The sequence below is a fragment of the Sciurus vulgaris genome, assembly GCF_902686455.1.
Source record: "Sciurus vulgaris genome assembly, chromosome: 10".
NCBI classification, from domain to species: Eukaryota; Metazoa; Chordata; class Mammalia; order Rodentia; family Sciuridae; genus Sciurus; species Sciurus vulgaris.
The window spans coordinates 50,493,347-50,510,801 of record NC_136470.1 but is presented as its reverse complement, the minus strand read 5'-3'; the positions used below and the strand labels follow the sequence as shown (position 1 = coordinate 50,510,801).

The 17,455-nt window shown below is 38.0% G+C and overlaps 1 protein-coding gene across 1 annotated transcript in view; it reads left to right on the top strand.

Moving 5' to 3' along the window:
• The window catches only part of IMPG2 (interphotoreceptor matrix proteoglycan 2), an 86,768-nt gene that overhangs the window by 5,601 nt on the left and 63,712 nt on the right, over positions 1 to 17,455 (top strand). Inside the window, exon 2 of the mRNA XM_079101411.1 lies at positions 16,176 to 16,342. Coding sequence (XP_078957537.1) covers positions 16,253 to 16,342 — 90 coding nt within the window. The 5' untranslated portion in view covers positions 16,176 to 16,252. The remainder of the gene's footprint in view (positions 1 to 16,175; positions 16,343 to 17,455) is intronic.

The window sequence follows — 17,455 nt, the reverse complement described above, 5'->3', positions numbered from 1 at the left end:
GCTAAGGATTGCTTTAGCTATTCTGGGTTTCTTATTCTTCCAGATGAATTTCATGATTGCTTGCTCTATTTCTGTAAGGTACGTCATTGGGATTTTAATTGGGATTGCATTGAATCTGTATAGCACTTTAGGTAGTATGGCCATTTTGACAATATTAATTCTTCCTATCCAAGAACATGGGAGATCTTTCCATCTTCTAAGGTTTTCTTTAATTTCTTTCTTTAGTGTTCTGTAGTTCTCATTGTAGAGGTCTTTTACCTCTTTTGTGAGATTGATTCCCAAGTATTTTATTTTTTTTTTTTTTGAGGCTATTGTGAATGGGGTAGTTTTCCTAATTTCTCTTTCTGAAGATTCATCACTTATGTATAAAAATGCATTAGATTTATGTGCATTGATCTTATATCCCGCTACTTTACTGAATTCACTTAGGAGTTCTAAAAGTTTTCTGGTGGAATTTCCTGGTTCCTCTAAATATATAATCATATCATCAGCAAATAGGGATAGTTTGAGTTCTTCTTTTCCTATTAGTAACCCTTTAATTTCTTTGGTCTGTCTAATTGCTCTGGCTAGAGTTTCAAGGACGATATTGAATAGAAGTGGTGAAAGACGGCATCCCTGCCTTGTTCCAGTTTTTAGGGGGAATGCTTTCAGTTTTTCACCATTTAGAATGATATTAGCCATGGGCTTACCATAGATGGCCTTCACAATGTTAAGGAATGTTCCCACTATCCCTATTTTTTCTAGTGTTTTGAGCATGATGGAGTGCTGTATTTTATCAAATGCTTTTTCTGCATCTATTGAAATAATCGTGATTTTTGACTTTAAGTCTATTGATATGGTGAATTACATTTATTGATTTCCTGATGTTGAACCAACCTTGCATCCCTGGGATGAAACCCACTTGATCATGGTGCACTGTCTTTTTAATATGTTTTTGTATGCGATTTGCTAAAATTTTGTTGAGAATTTTTGGGTCAATGTTCATTAAGGATATTGGTCTGAAATTTTCTTTCCTCGATGTGTCTCTGTCTAGTTTAGGTATCAGGCTTCATAGAATGAGTTTGGGAGGGTTCCCTCCTCTTCTATTTTATGGAATACTTTGAGAAGTATTGGAATGAGCTCTTCCTTAAAGGTTTTGTAGAACTCGGCTGAGAACCCATCTGGTCCCGGACTTTTCTTTGTTGGTAGGCTTTTGATGACTTCTTCTATTTCATTACTTGAAATTGGTCTACTTAAATTGTGTATGTCCTCCTCGTTCAGTTTAGGCAATTCATATGTCTCTAGAAACCTGTTGATGTCTTCGAAATTTTCTATTTTGTTGGAGTATAGATTTTCAAAATAGCTTCTAATTATGTTTTGTATTTGAATCGTGTCTGTTGTGATATTTCCTTGTTCATTCCAAATTTTAGTGATTTGGGTTTTCTCTCATCTTCTCTTTGTTAGTGTGTTTAAAGGTTTATCAATTTTGTTTATTTTTTCAAAGAACCAACTATTTATTTTGTCAATTTTTTGTATTGTTTCTTTTGTTTCAATTTCATTGATTTCAGCTCTGAGTTTAACTATTTCCTGTCTTCTACTACTTTTGGTGTTGGTCTGTTCTTCATTTTCTAGGGCTTTGAGCTGTAGTGTTAGGTCGTTTATTTGTTAAGTTTTACTTCTTTTATTAAATGTGCTCCATGAAATAAATTTTCTTCTAAGTACTGCTTTCATAGTGTCCCAGAGATTTTGATATGATGTTTCTTTGTTCTCATTTACCTCTAAGAATTTTTTAATTTCCTTCTTAATATCTTCTGTTATCCATTCATCATATAAGAGCATATTGTTTAATCTCCAGGTGTTGTAGTAGTTTCTGTTTTTTAGTCTTTCATTTATTTCTAACTTCAATCCATTATGATCTGATAGAATACAAGGTAGTGTCTCTATCTTCTTGTATTTGCTAACAGTAGCTTTGTGGCATAATATATGGTCTATTTTAGAGAAGGATCCATGTGCTGCTGAGAAGAATGTGTATTCACTCTTGGTTGGACATTATACTCTATAAATGCCTGTTAAGTCTAAATTATTGATTGTGTTATTGAGAGCTATGGTTTCTTTATTCAGTTGTTGTTTGGAAGATCTCTCCAGTGGTGAGAGAGGTGTGTTAAAATCACCTAGTATTATTGTGTTACGGTCTATTTGGTTTCTGAAATTGAGAAGGATTTGTTTGACATACATGGATGAGCCACTGTTTGGGGCATAGATGTTCATGATTGTTATATCTTGCTGATTTATGCTTCCCTTAAGCAGTATGAAATGTCCTTCTTTATCCCTTCTGACTAACTTTGACTTGAAGTCCACATTATCTGAAATGAGCATGGATACTCCAGCTTTTTTACTGAGTCCATGTGCATGGTATGTTTTTCCCCATCCTTTCACCTTTAGTCTCTGGGTATCTTTTTCTATGAGGTGAGTCTCTTGCAGGCAACATATTGTTGGATCTTTCTTTTTAATCCAATCTGCCAGTCTATGTCTTTTGATTGATGAATTCAGGCCATTAACATTCGGGGTTATTATTGAGATATGATTTGTATTCCCGGTCATTTGGCTCATTTTATTTATTTATTTATTTATTTATTTATTTATTTATTTATTTATTTATTTGACATGACTTGGTTCCTCCTTTATTTGGCAATTCCTTTAGGATAATTCCTCCCTTTGCTGATTTGCTTCTTTGTTTTTCATCTCTTCCTCATGGAATATTTTGCTGAGAATGCTCTGTAATGCTGGCTTTCTTTTTGTAACTTCTTTTAGCTTTTGTTTATCATGGAAGGATTTTATTTTATCATCAAATTTGAAGGTAAGTTTTGCTGGGTATAAGATTCTTGGTAGGCATCCATTTTCTTTCAGGGCTTGGTAAATGTTGTTCTAGGCCCTTTTAGCTTTTAGGGTCTGGATTGAAAAATCTGCTGATATCTGTATTGGTTTCCCCCTGAATATAATTTGGTTCTTTTCTCTCACAGCCTTTAAAATTCTGTCTTTATTTTGTATGTTAGGTATCTTCATTGTAATGTGCCTTGTTGTGGGTCTGTTGTAATTTTGTGTATTTGGAGTCCTATAAGCCTCTTGAACTTGATTTTCCATTTCATTCTTCAGATTTGGGAAATTTTCTGATATTATTTCATTGAATAGATTGTTCATTCCTTTGGTTTGTTTCTCTAAGCTTTCCTCAATCCAAAGAATTCTTAAATTTGGCCTTTTCATGATATCCCATAGTTCTTGTAGATTCTGTTCATGATTTCTTACCATCTTCTCTGTTTGTTCAACTTTGTTTTCAAGGTTAAATGTTTTGTCTTCAATGTCTGAGGTTCTGTCTTCCAGGTGTTCTATCCTACTGGACATGCTTTCTATGGAGTTCTTAATTTGGTTTATTGTTTCCTTCATTTCAAGGATTTCTGTTTGGTGTTTTTTCAATATCTCTAAGTCTTTATTGAAATGATCTTTTGCTTCCTGTATTTGCTCTTTTCACTGTCGATTGGTGTGATCATTCAATGCCTGCATTTTCTCTTTCATTTCATCATTCAGTGCCTGCATTTGCTCTTTCATCTCATCGTTTGCTTCCCTGATCATTTTAATTATGTACTTTCTGAACTCCTTTTCTGTCATTTCTTCTGCCATGCTGTCATTGGGTTTTATTGATGTAACATCTAGGTTTGTTTGGGGCATTTTCTTTCCTTGTTTTCTCATATTGTTCAGGTATCAGTGGACCGCTGAGATATTGCAAATTTCCTCTATTGACTTATAATGTCCCTGAAGATTTCTAGTATATCCCCTCTTAGCCTTAATAGGCTGAAGTCTTAGAGGAAGTTGATCGTGCGGTGCTCCACAAGGAAGCTGCCTCTCTAGGGGTGGTGGCCTTCAGGTGGGGTATATTCCCTGCTAGTGGGCAGAGGTGCCTCCACTTGTTGACCAATGGTCATCCAAAGGGGAACTAGGCTGCGGGCTGAGGAAAGGCCTGTTTGGGCCTGTGTCTCTGGTTTTACCGTCCTTGTGGGAAAACCTCACCCAGCAGGGAATTCCCACCGGTGGGGAGGTCTCGCTGGTCAGTTCCCCTCCTAGAGGTTCCCCTCAATCTACAACTACTGCCTGGGCTGGGCTGCCTTCCTCTGCAATGTCCCCAGGGACCCAGACCTACCTCCAGGGCCTGGGAGCCTCACCCTTCACAGACGAGTCTCCTTAGGCTGCCTCTCCTCAGAGAATCTGCCCGCAGTCCTGGAACCTTCGCTCTGCCCCTAAGTGTGTCTCTGAGTGGCTCTTCCACCAAGAAGCCTCCTAGGTCCTGGGACCCTGCTCTGCACCTAATTGCCTGGCTATGTGGCCCCTCCTCTGAGCAGCCACCTGGAGCCCTGTACCGTCGCTCCGAGACCCAGCGACCCACCGCACACCTTTTCCTCTGGACAGCCGCCCAGTGTTCCGGTGCTATCACTAGGAGTCCAAGCATCTCACTGCACGCCTCCTCCTCCTGCCAACTGCCTGTAGCCCTGGGCAGTCACTCTGAGTCCAAGTGACCCGCCCCGTTCCTCCTTCTCCTCTGGGCAGCACCCCCAGGTATTTGGGAGAGGTCACTCTGAGTCACTGTGAGTCCAAGCGACCCGCTGCATGCCTCCTCCGGGCAGCTGCCCAGAGCTCTGGTGTGGCCGCTCGAGACCAAGCAACCCGCTGTGCTCCTCCTCCAGGCAGCTCCCCGGTGTTCAGGAGTGGTCACTTTGAGTCCAAACAACTCACCACTCGCCTCCTCCTCTGAGCAGCTGCCTGGAGCTCTCATGCAGTCACTCTGAGTCCAAGCAACCCACTGCGCTCCTCCTCCACTTCTGGGCAGGTCCCCGGTGTTCAGGAGTGGTCTCTCTGAGTCCAAACAGCTCGCCGTGCAGCTCCTCCTCTGGCAACTGCCTGTAGCTCTGGTACAGTCACTCCACGTCCAAGCGACCCGCCGCGCTCCTCCTCCTCCTCCTCCTCTGGGCAGGCCCCGATGTTCAGGAGCGTTCGCTCTGAGTCCAAACAGCTCTCCTTGCAGCCCCTCCTCTGGGCCGCCACCCGGAGCCCCAGTGGTTGCTCCGAGTCCAAGCGCTGTGCTGAGCGGCCTCCTCTACGATGCTCCCAGTTGTCCGATTTCACTGCTCCAGCAGGGGGAGGGGTGTCTCGTTGGGCAGCTCTACTTCACAAAGTTCCCTGCGTTCTGGGACTGCCACCCCATTCGGGACGCCTCCCCGATGGGAGGGACTCACCCGGCTGCTTTGAGTTGGTCCCAAGTCTCTCAATATCTCCTCTTTTGAATCCTGAGTCCTGGAGCAACATGAAATGCAGCCACCCTCTAGTCCGCCATCTTGAAACCCATATATTGGTCTTTAATCCTGCAACTTCACTAAATTCACTTATTAGTTTAGGACCTTCTTCATATATTCCTTAGGGTCTTCTAAATGGATGATTATTTTATCTGAAGATAGAGTTTTAATGTCTTCTAATAAGTTTGCATTGTATTTCATTTTCTTGCCTTAATGAACCAAAACTGACTATTCCACATGCTTTGGTCTTTACAATTCCCAAAGGAGAATATAGTAGCCCTAAAAAAAATGAATGTTCCTTACTGAATTTTTAGATTTCTATGTTCTAGAAACCCAGCCTGAGACCTAGCAATAGAATTAAAGACAGATTAAATGCTGGCATTTCCTTCTTCAGAATATTGTTATTACATTTTCTCTTTCTCCCACCAGTCTGGAAAGATGTGTCAGAAGAGAAGCAATTTTAGATTGGTTATCTTCTCAAAGACAAGGTTCTTATGAGCAGTAGCTAAAGGCTAATGAAACTTCTTTTTTGGCAAAGATGGGAATTTTAAAAAGATGCTTGGTGATAAGTCAAATAGTGAAATATGTGGCATTTGCTGAGCTTTATCTCCAGAGATTAGGTGTATATTTAGTTATATAATAAACTCAATATTTTTTCCAAAGTGGTTGTACTATTTTACTTTCCTATACAAAAAAATGAGGGTTCTGTTTACGCTAAAGTCCTGCTAAACATTGGCATTGCTCATGTAAAAAGTTTCAACTATTCTTGTTTGTATGTGGAAACTTTAATTTTCTCTGAAAGATGATGATGGTGAACACTTTCAGATGCTCATTGGCTATTTTGTATTTCTTCCTTTGTGAAATGTCCATTTTAGTCCTTTATCTATTTTAAAAATTACATTGTTTTTTATTTGGGAATTGTAGCAATTTAAAAAAATCCCAAATACTAATTCTGTGTTAGCTACATCTATTTTGAATATTTTCCTCCATGTAGATTGCCTATTAATTTATACTAATAGTCTCTTTAAAGAAAAACTTTTTTAGTTGTTGATGGACCTTTATTTCATTCACTGATCTATATGTGGTGCTGAGAATTGAACCCCATGCCTTACACATGCTAGGGAAGCATTCTACCACTGAGCCATAACCCCAGCCCAAGTGTCTTTTGATAAGGAGAAACTTCACAGTTTTGATAAATTCTAATTAGCCATTTTAAAATAATTGTTGTTTTCTGTGTCCTGTGGAACTTCTGCATATCCTCAAGACATTTAGATACTCTTCCATGTTTTCCTTTAGAAGTTTTATAGTATTAACTGTCATATTTCAATTTTTTTGTATGCATAATGTGGTATAGTCACTCCGAATCCAAGCAGCCACGCTGCCCCTCCTCCTCCTCAGGGCAGGCCCTGGTGTTCAGGAATGGTCGCTCCGGGTCCAAACAGCTCGCTGAGCAGCTCCTCCTCTGGCAACCGCCTGTAGCTCTGGCGCAGTCGCTCCAAGTCCAAGTGCCTCGCCACATTGCTGCTCCTCCTCCTCCTCCTCCTCCTCCTCCTCCTCCTCCTCCTCCTCCTCCTCCTCTTCCGGGCAGGCCCCTGTGTTCAGGGGTGGTTGCTCTGAGTCCAAACAGCTCTCCTCGCAGCCCCTCCTCTGGACCGCCGCCCGGAGCCCCAGTGGTTGCTCTGAGTCCCAGCGCTGTGCTGAGTGGCCTCCTCTCTGATGATCCCAGTTGTCCGAGTTCACTGCTCCAGCAGGGGGAGGGGCGTCTCGCCGGCAGCTCTACTTCACAAAGTTCCCTGCGTTTGGGACTACCGCCCCATTCGGGACGCCTCCCCAACAAGAGGCTCACCCGGCTACTTTGAGTTGGTCCCAAGTCTCTCAATATCTCCTCTTTTGAATCCTGAGTCCTGGAGCAACATGAAATGCAGCCACCCTCTAGTCCGCCATCTTGAAACCTCCTGTATGCATAATGTGAAGAAAAGGATATAGATATATAATTATTTGGCCTAACAATTTTTTAAAATAATTTCTCTGAATCACTGCATTTCAGAACCAGACATTATAGGCATTCACTTTTTATTTATTCTTACTGGTTTAGACTTTTACCTTTGCATTGTCTTTTGATATGTATTTAACTTTTGTTTGGATTTTTTTTTAATAATCCAATAAAAATTTATTTTTATTAATTTAAGACCAATATGAGCAAGGATACAAAATAATGAATCAACAGGTACATGAATAAGATCATTTCCAATAGAAATGAATTCTTGTTTTTAGATTCATTGTGGTATTTTTATATATGTACTTAAGAAAGTAATGTTGGATTCATTCCACTGTTATTACTGTTCCCATCCCTATTCCTTTCCCTTCATTCTCCTTTGTCTAATCCACTCAACTTCTATTCTTCCTCTACCCACCCCTTGTTGTGGGTTAACATCCACATATCAGAGAGAACATTTGACCTTTGGTTTTATTTTGGGATTGGTTTATTTCACTTAGCGGGATTGTCTCTAGAGCCATACATTTACTGGTGAATGTCATAAAGTCAGTCTTCTTTATGGCTGAGTAATATTCCATGGTGTGTATTTATATATATATAAAACTATACAACTACTGTCTCTCTTCACACAAAACACACATTTTTAGTTGTAGATGGACACAATACCTTTTTTTAAATTTACTTATTTTGTGTGGTGCTGGGGCTCAAACCTAGTGCCTCACACACGCTAGGCAAGTGCTCTACAACTGGGCCATAAATCCAGTGCTAAACAAGTTTTTATTCATTCATCTGTTGATGAGCATCTGGTTTGGTTCCATAGCTTAGCTATTGTGAATTGTGCTGCTATAAATAGCAGTATGGCTGTATCACTGTAGTATGCTGATTTTAAATCCTTTCAATACATATTGAGGAGTGGATGACTGGGTCAAATGGTGGTTCCATTCCTAGTTTTTGAGGAATCTCCATGCTACTTTTCATAGTGGTTGCACCATTTTGCATTCCCACCAGCAATATATGAGTGTAACTTTTCCCCCACATCTTCACTAACATTTATTGTTATTTGTATCCTTGATAATTGTCATTGTGATTGGAGTGAAGTTAAATCTCAGTGTAGTTTTAATTTGCATTTCTCTAATTGCTAGAGATGTTGAACATTTTTTCATATATTTGTTGACTGTTTTAGTCAGCTTTTTTTGCTGCTGTGACTAAAAGATCTGACCAGATCAATTTTAGGGAAAAAAAGTGTTTTCGAGGGCTCACGGTTTCAGATGTGTTAGTTCATTAGAAGGCTGGCTCCATTCCTCGGGACTCAAGGTGAGGCAGAACGTCATGGCAGAACAGTGTGGTGGCGTGAAACAGCTCACATGATGATCAGAAAGCAGAAAGAGAGGTCTCCACTTGGCAGATACAAATATGTACCCCAAAGCCATGCCCCCAATTTCCACCTCCTCCAGCCATACTCTACCACTTCAGTTACCACTTAGTTAATCCGTAACAGGGAATTAATTCACTGATTGGGTTAAGAGTCTCACAATCCAATCATTTCTCCTCTGAACCTTCTTGCACATGTGAGCTTTTGGGGGACACCATATCTAAACCATAACACTATTCATATTTTTTTTTTTTTGAGAAGTGTGTGTTTAGTTCCTTTGTCCATTTCTTGATTGAGTTATTTGTTTTCTTGGTGTAAAGCTTTTTGAGCTATTTGTATATCCTGGGAAATTAACACCTCATCCAAGATTTTCTCCCATTCTGTAGGCTCTCTCTTCACACTCTTGATCATTTTCCTTTGCTGTGAAGAAACTTTTTAGTTTAATACCATTCCATTTATTGATTTATTTTACTTCTTGTGCTTTAGGAGTCTTGTTGAGGGAGTTAGTTTCTAAGCTGATATGTTGGAGTTTTGGGCCTACATTTTCTTCCAGTAGTTGTAGGGTTTCTGGTCTAATACCTAGGTCTTTGATCCACTTTGAGTTGAGTTTTGTACAGGGCAAGAGATGGGGTTAAACTTTCTTCTACTACATATGGATTTCCAGTTTTCCCAGCACCATTTTTGAAGAGACTATCTTTTCTCCAATGTATATTTTTGGCATCTTTGTCTAGTCTAATTTGAGATGACTGTATATGTGGTTTGTCTCTGTGTCTTCTTTTCTATTCCATTAGTCTTCCTGCCTGTTTTGGTGCTAACACCATGCTCTTTTTGTTACTCTGCTCTGTAGTATAATTTAAGATCTGATATTGTGATGCCTCCTGCTTTGCTTTTCTCCATAAGGGTTGCTTTGGCTGTTCTGGGCCTCTTAGTTTCCAAATGAATTTCTTGATTGCTCGTTCTGTTTAATATGAATTGCATTAAATCTGTATAGTGCTTTTTGTAGTATGACCATTATGAGAATATTAATTATGCTTATCTAAGAACATGGGAGATCTTTCCATCTTCTAAGTCTTCTTCAGTTCCTTCTATAGTGTTCTGTAGTTTTCATTGTTGCAGTCCTTTACCTCTTTTGTTAGATTGATTCCCAAGTTTGTTTGTATGTTTGTTTTGAGACTATTGTGAATGGGATAGTTCTCCTCATTTCTCTTTCAGCTGATACATCATTGGTGTATAGAAATACAATTAACTTATGTGTGTTAATTTTGTATCCTGCTACTTTGCTGAATTCATTTATGAGTTCCCTAAGTTTCCCGATGGAGTTTTTTGGATGTTTTAAATATAGGATCATATTGTCAGCAAACAAATAGTTTGAGCTCCTCTTTTCCTATTTGTAACCCTTTAATTTCTTTCTTTTGCTAATTGCTCTGGCTAGAATTTTAAAGCACTAGGTTGAATAGAAGTGATAAAAGAGGGCATCCCTGTCTTGTTCCAGTTTTTTGAGGGAGTGCTTTCACTTTTGTCCACTTAGAATGATATTGGCTTTGGGTTTGTTGTATAAAGCTTTTACAATGTCAAGATATGTTCCTACTATCCCTAGTTTTTCTAGTTTTTTAAACATGAATAAATGCTGTATTTTGCCAAATGCTTTTTCTGCGTCTATTGAGATAAATCATGTGATACTTTAAGTCTGTTGATGTGGTAAGTTATATTTACTGATTTCTGTATGTTGAACCAATCTTGCACCCCTGTGATGAACCCCACTTGATCATAGCACACTATGTTTTTAATGTGCTTTTCTATGCAATTTTGCTATTATTTTATTAATAATATTGCATTTATGTTCATCAAGTTTATTGGTCTAAAATTTTCTTTCCTTGATATGTCTTTGTCTAGTTTGTTATCAGGGTGATACTAGCTTCATAGAATGAATTTTAAAGGGTTACCTCCTTTTCTGTTTTGTGGAAAAATTTAAGGAGGATTGGTGTTAGTTCTGCTTTGAAGGTCTGGTATAACTGAACTAAGAAACTCTTGTCCTGGGCTTTTCTTTGTTGTAGGCTTTTGATGGCATCTTCAATTTCATCACTTGAAATTCATCTGTTTATATTTTCTATATCCTCCTGATTCAATTTGGATAGGTCATACATCTCTGGAAATTTGTCAGTGTCTTCAGGATGTTCTTATTTATTGGAGTATAAATATCTAAAATAATTTCTTATTATTTTCTGTATTTCAGTAGTGTCCATAGTGATACTTTCATTTTCGTTTCTTTTAACTTTTGTTTATCAAGGAAGATTTTTATTTCATCTTCAAATCTGAAGCTTAATTTTGCTGGATATAGTATTCTTGGGTGGCATCCATTTTCTTTCAGAGCTTGGTATACAGTATTCTAAGACCTCCTAGCTTTTAGTGTCTGGGTTCAAAACTTGGCTGAGATACAAATTGTGACCATAATTAGAGGATCTGGATCCTCTAATGGATCCTTTAATGGATCCGGATTCTCTAAATGTGATCAGTTGTTTTTTTCTAGCAACTTTCAATATTTTATCATTATTCTGTATGTTAGGAATTTTCTTAATAATATGCCTTGGATGGGCCTGTTGCAATTTTGTATATTTGGATTCCTGTATGCTTCCTGTATTTGATTTTTCCATTGCATTCTTAAGTTTTGTGAAAATTTCTGATATTATTTCACTGAAAAGATTGCACATTCCTTTAGTTTGTATTTCAGAGTCTTCATTATTCCTATAAATCTTATATTTGACCTTTTAATATTATCCCATATTTCTTAAAAATTCTGTTCATGGTCTCTTAACAGTTTTTCTCCATAGTCAACTTTATTCTCAAGATTATATGCTTTGTCTTCATTGCCTGAAAGTCTAAAGGAATTTTCTAAACTCCTGCTCTGAGATTTCCTCCACTCTGTTGTCAGTGGATTCTGTTATTGAGGTATTTTGTTTTGTTTGGGATGGTTTCTTTCCTTGCTTTTTAAAATATTGTTTCTGTCTACCTATCTTTCAGTATGAATCTGAGGCAGTTGAATTTCTATCCTGTGAACTTATAGTGTCACTTAAGGTTTCTAGTACCCCACAGAAAGGGGGAGACAAATATTAACAACTAATGCGAACAATATACATCATTAAACTGAGAACTTGGTTTGTACTATGATGTCTACACTGTGAATTGGTGCAACAAACAAAAATAGTACAATAAGCAATTTCCAACAGTAAAAACAGTAAGTTAGCAGAAGAGTTTTCAGTTTCAAATGGTGAACAGGGAGAATGCAGAAGAGAGTGGGATGTGATGATTATTATGGAAGAGGAGAGAAAATAGAAGTAAAACATTAAAGTAAGAATGAAAGAGAACAATAGAGTTTGACTGTTAGCAGGAAAAAAAAGAGAGCGAGAAAGAAAGAGAATCAAGAGAATTAGGTGAAAACAATACAACACAAAACCAAAATGTCCTAATGAAAAACCCTAGATCTCAAAAGATAGTCAGAAAAATAACTGCCTTCCAAAATGCTAGAAAAGAGAATAGAGAAACAAATATGTACACATATAAATATCCATGAAACATTCAGCATACAATCCAAAAAAGAGAAAGAAAAAGAAAAGAAGAAAGACAAAAAGTTCTTAATGAAAAATTAAGGATTTGTTTCTGTTGCAGTGTTCGAAAATTGTTAGTTGAAAATATATTGTCATTGCCTGTTCCCAAATGTCTTTCTTTTCATTTTTTTCTTGAGGTATGTATTATGTATAAGAACAGGGGCCACAGGCTGTCAAATCCTTCCTCTGTTTGTGTTGCTTGTCAAGTTGCCAACTGGAGTTCAAAAATTCTTGGTTCCCCTCTCAGCAGTATGAGGTGGAGAGGGTTGGTGTTGTCTGCTCCACTCTCAGGGTGGAATCACTGTAGAGTTCTGTGAGAGGAGTTCCCAGAGGCAGAGCTCCTGAAGGCAGGGTTAGGTCTAGGTAGGCAACAGGTGCTTCCTTGGATGGTGATTCATCTGCAGACTTTAAATCAGTGCACCTCCAGGGCCCAGAAGCTACTGATCCACATTTGGAGACTGTACTCCTGGAGTCTACCCAGGGTTGCACCCATGCCTCAGAGGAGCCAATCCTTTGCCCCATCCTCCACCCATGGATCCTGCCTTTCCTGGCCTCCTGGGCTCATTCCCAATCACACAGTCATTCCTGCCTGCCCAATCAAATCCCGACCTGTCCCAGCTGCTTCTGAGAGCTGCCAGACTCAGGCGCGAGGGGGCGTGGGGGACGTGGGGGGGGGCGGGGGGAGGGACGACGACGACGGACCTCAGACCTCTCAGATCTCTACGACTCATATTCTCCTGGTTAAAACACTCCACACTGAATTTTCTCTGGTTTCCTAGGCTCACTCTGAGTTGTGTGGCAGGCATCTGCCAGGTCTGCTTTTTGGTCCCAGCTTGAATTTACTAGATATGGGCTCCTAAACTTGCTCCCACAGCCACTGGCCTCCTTAGCATGGCCAAAAGATGGCTCTTGCCTTGGCTATCCACAGACAATTGGGAGACATATGAGGATATAGTATAGTACATCCTGTGGATCAGTCAGCTAGTGTCCTTGAGCTCTGAATTCTTTATACCAAGACACACCATGGTGCCATCTTAATGCAGGTTCTCATACTTCCTCACTCCCCACTTTGTCTAGTATGGATCAGCTCCTGCAGTTGCCAGCATCAGCAGAGGGCTTTCTTCTTTTATTTTATTGTATACAATATTCTGAGTCCATAAGCTGTTCTGAGAGTCCAGTATTAAATCCCAATAAAATCCTTCTTTCACCCACCTTACTGCGAAGCTGTTTATCCTCTTTCCTGGTCTCACGCCACGGAGCAGCTTGAAAAGCAACCTCCGCCACTCTGACAACTTCCCGGTGCCATAAAAAGCCTAATTGTTGAGATTCAGGGATCCCGGCTATGCCATGGTGGGTCCAGGTAGAGAATCCACAGTAACCTCTGTTTGGAAGTTTTAAGAGAGGAAAAACTGTAATCTATAAATTGGTCAGCTCTGCCTCACTCAATTCCTGCAGGACTCTTCTGTATGCTGATTGGTCAAAAGTTTTCAATAGTGATAATAAGGATGTAGTTAGTTTACCTTTGTAGCCAAAGGTTCATATGTTTCATACTGTGTTAATGTTGAAGGGTTGTTTTTTGGGGAGCGGGGTTTAGATTGTCTTGTTCCATCAGTCAATCGTCAGACCAGAATCTAACATGATACAGGTTGTTCATCTCTAATCTGAAAATTAAAAATCTGAAATTCTCCAAAAATTTTTAAACTTTGAGTACTAACATTATGCCACAAATGGAAAATTCAATACCTGACCTCATATGACAGGTTGTGGTCAAAATACAGGCACACTAAAAGTATATAAAATTACCTTCAGTCTCTGTGCATAAGGTATATGAGAAATAAATGATTTTTGTGTGTAAATTTGGGTTCCATTCCCAAATTATCTCATTATATATAGAAAATATTCCAAAATTGTGAAAAAAAAAAAAACCAGAAATACTTCTGATACCAAGCATTTTGGATAAGAGATATTCAACTGTAATAACATGATATTCATGTAGCACTTCTCAGTTTACAAAATACTTTCCCACATAAGGAAAGGCAATAATTATTCATTTGATTAAAAAAAGAGATGTGTATATTGATGCTTTAACTAGGTAGGTAAGCTATTCATGGTTATCGAACTGTAGTGCATGGCGAAATTATGGCTAGGACTCTTGAGTCCAGAGGCTTCACCTAAATATGTTGCCTGATGAGTACTCAGCCTTCTTCTAGTTAAAAATACTTTCCTTGACATCTGCTACTTATTTTCTCTCTTACCACTGTCCTTCTTTTCCCTCTCATTTAAGTCTTCCATTGCCTTGAGTGACCTACACCTTTGAATGGTTGCAGAATAGCAATACACCCAGTATTATACAAAATGGGCAGATACCCTGTTTAACAGCCTTTGCATTTCAAATCTTTGAAATAACTTAGCTGATAAATTCAATTAGTTTTTGTTTTAATACAGTAATATATTTCTCCTGAATATTAATTTTTTCTTTTTCAGTTCTCCTATATAGTCTAAAATTAATGCACCTTATTTTTTGAGCAATTTTAGGCTTAGAGAAAAAATGATCAGAATGCCCAGAGAGTTACCACATACTTCCTCAAACTCCCCAGCATTAATAGTTTATATCAGTGTAGTCTATTTGTCAAAACTTCTTTGCCAACATTGACACATTATTATTAACTTAAGTCTGCAGTTTAAATTAGGGTGTAATCTTTGTGGTGTATATTCAATGGGTTTTGACAAATTATAGTTATGTGAATGCACAATGATATTGTCATACAGACTATTTTTATTGTCTTAAAAAATCTGTGCTCTAACTATTCATCCCTCCCTCTCTCCTAACCCCTGGCAACAACTGAGTGTTTTACTGTCTTCATGGTTTTGCCTTTTTCAGAATGTCAGTGGAATCGTATTGTATCAAAGCCATTTCAGATTAGCTTCTTTCACTTGGTAATACACATTTAAGTTTTTAAATGTATTTTCATGGCTTGAAAATTCATTTCTTTTTAATCATACAATAATATTCTGTGAAATGGGTGTACCAGAGTTTGTCCACTCACCTGTAGAAGGAAATCTTTATCATCTTCAAGATTTGGCAATTATGAATGAGGTTACTTTAAACACTTGTGTGTAAATATTTGTGAGAGCATAAGTTTTCAGTTAGTTAAGCAAATACCAAGTAGCACAACTGATGAATTTTGTTTTTTAAGTTTAAATAAGGACTCATTATTATCTTTCCTTTTCACTTATGAAATATAGTAGCTTAAGAGTGGTAACTCTAGGATAACATTCCCTTCTTGATTTTATGAAACACTTTCAATTCCCTATAAGCTCTCAGGTGTTTCCATTAATCCTTTTTTAAATTAGAGATATGTGAAGAGTTTTGGAGGAGTCGATATAATGCACTATGTCACTGCAGCTTACCAAAAAAGCCCCTGGCTGTTTTAAAATGGCATCATTTCCCAAGCCATCTTGAAAGACTGAGAAGCTGATTTTTGAAGTTGTGACTTCAGGAGAACATCTGTAAACATTAAGGAAACTAAAAATCACACTCTTAGGGAAACTTGATTAAATGTGGTGCATTTAACATCAGGTTCATTGTCGTAAAGCATAAACCTTTTTTTTTTTTTTTAAAGAGATAGGGAACAGAACTCCAGCTCATTAAGAAGCAAATTGATCCCCTTTGCACAGAAAGAGTAGGGAGTACAAATCTCTTTAGAACTGAAAAGTTTAAACTGACTTTCAGAAGGGCTTTCACTGAGATACATTTCCATATTCCTCCAGAAAACACAGTGTGTAATGGTGTGTCAGTGTTATCTGAATGAATTGTTCCATGATCACCGTGAGAACCCCAGAGAATGTTACCTTTTCATAAAAACTCTTCTCTGTCCATTTTCCAGTGTGTCAGGAAGCTGTCTGGGAAGCCTTCAGAACTTTTTGGGATCGACTTCCTGGGCGTGAGGAATATCATTATTGGATGAATTTGTGTGAAGATGGAATCACAAATGTGTTTGAAATGGGCACCAATTTTAGTCAGTCTGTGGAACACAGAAACTTAATCATGAAGGTAAGTGTCACAAGAAGGGGAGGAATGGCTCTGATCTAGAAGCTCCCTGTACACAGCTAAGGCCTATGGAAAGAAGAGCAAGTGACAAAACCCCGTATTATTTTTTGTTGTTGAATTGGGCTGTCATAATGAGCTGTCCTAGGGTGTAGCTCAGTTCTTCACCCCAGTCTTTTATCTTGCCTCTGTAACAAACATTGCTGACTCAAATAACAGCCGCAGCCTTGTTTATAAATGTAAACAATTGGAAGTCAGAATCAACAAAGGCTTAGAATAAAAATATGGATTTGTGAGAGTCAAATATTTTTGAAAAATTATGTGCATATTAATTCAGAGTAATACCAATGGTTCTAATTAAAATAGAAGATATAGTTCATTGAACAAATGTTTAGTGAAGCATAAATATGATTCTCATTAATTATTTGCTTAGTTTCCTTGTTTTAAACTTTAGTTTGTTAGTATAAATAAGCATGCACACTGACAAATTACCTGCCCACTTTCCCCTTTTCATATGCCTATTGCACATGTATTTATAACAAGAAAATGAAACTGCAGGCACATGTGGCAAATTATTCATGCTCTCTGATGTCTCTTGTATCTATCTGTCTAAATTCTGGATGTTCACAGCTCAGGCATAACCTCCTTTGTGAAGAAAAAACCCTTAGCATAGCAGATTTAGTGCCTCTCATTTCCTGAGTTCCCACCATTCTTTATTTTTCTTAACAGTTCTTACATTTTATTATTACCAGTTGAATATTTGACTAATTACTAGACTATGAGTCAAAAGGCAAGATTATGTCATTATATGTTAATTTTCACATTCCCATGATATAGTAAATATGCAGTAGATAATTTGTTTAAATAAAAAATTAAAAACAATAGCTAAAATGTCTTTTTCCTATCTACCACTATTTATACTTCTTGAATATTATTTCAAATACTAGTTGTATAATGTACTTGGAAGGACTAAAAAATATGTAAATAACAGCTCTTTTTATTTGGATTTGATAAAATCATATTCGTACATCTTAAAGTTGTAAAATAAATTATATTCTTTCTATTTTTGAACTTTTATTTGTAGTAAAGGTGTTCTATTATTTTCTTTTACATTTGATC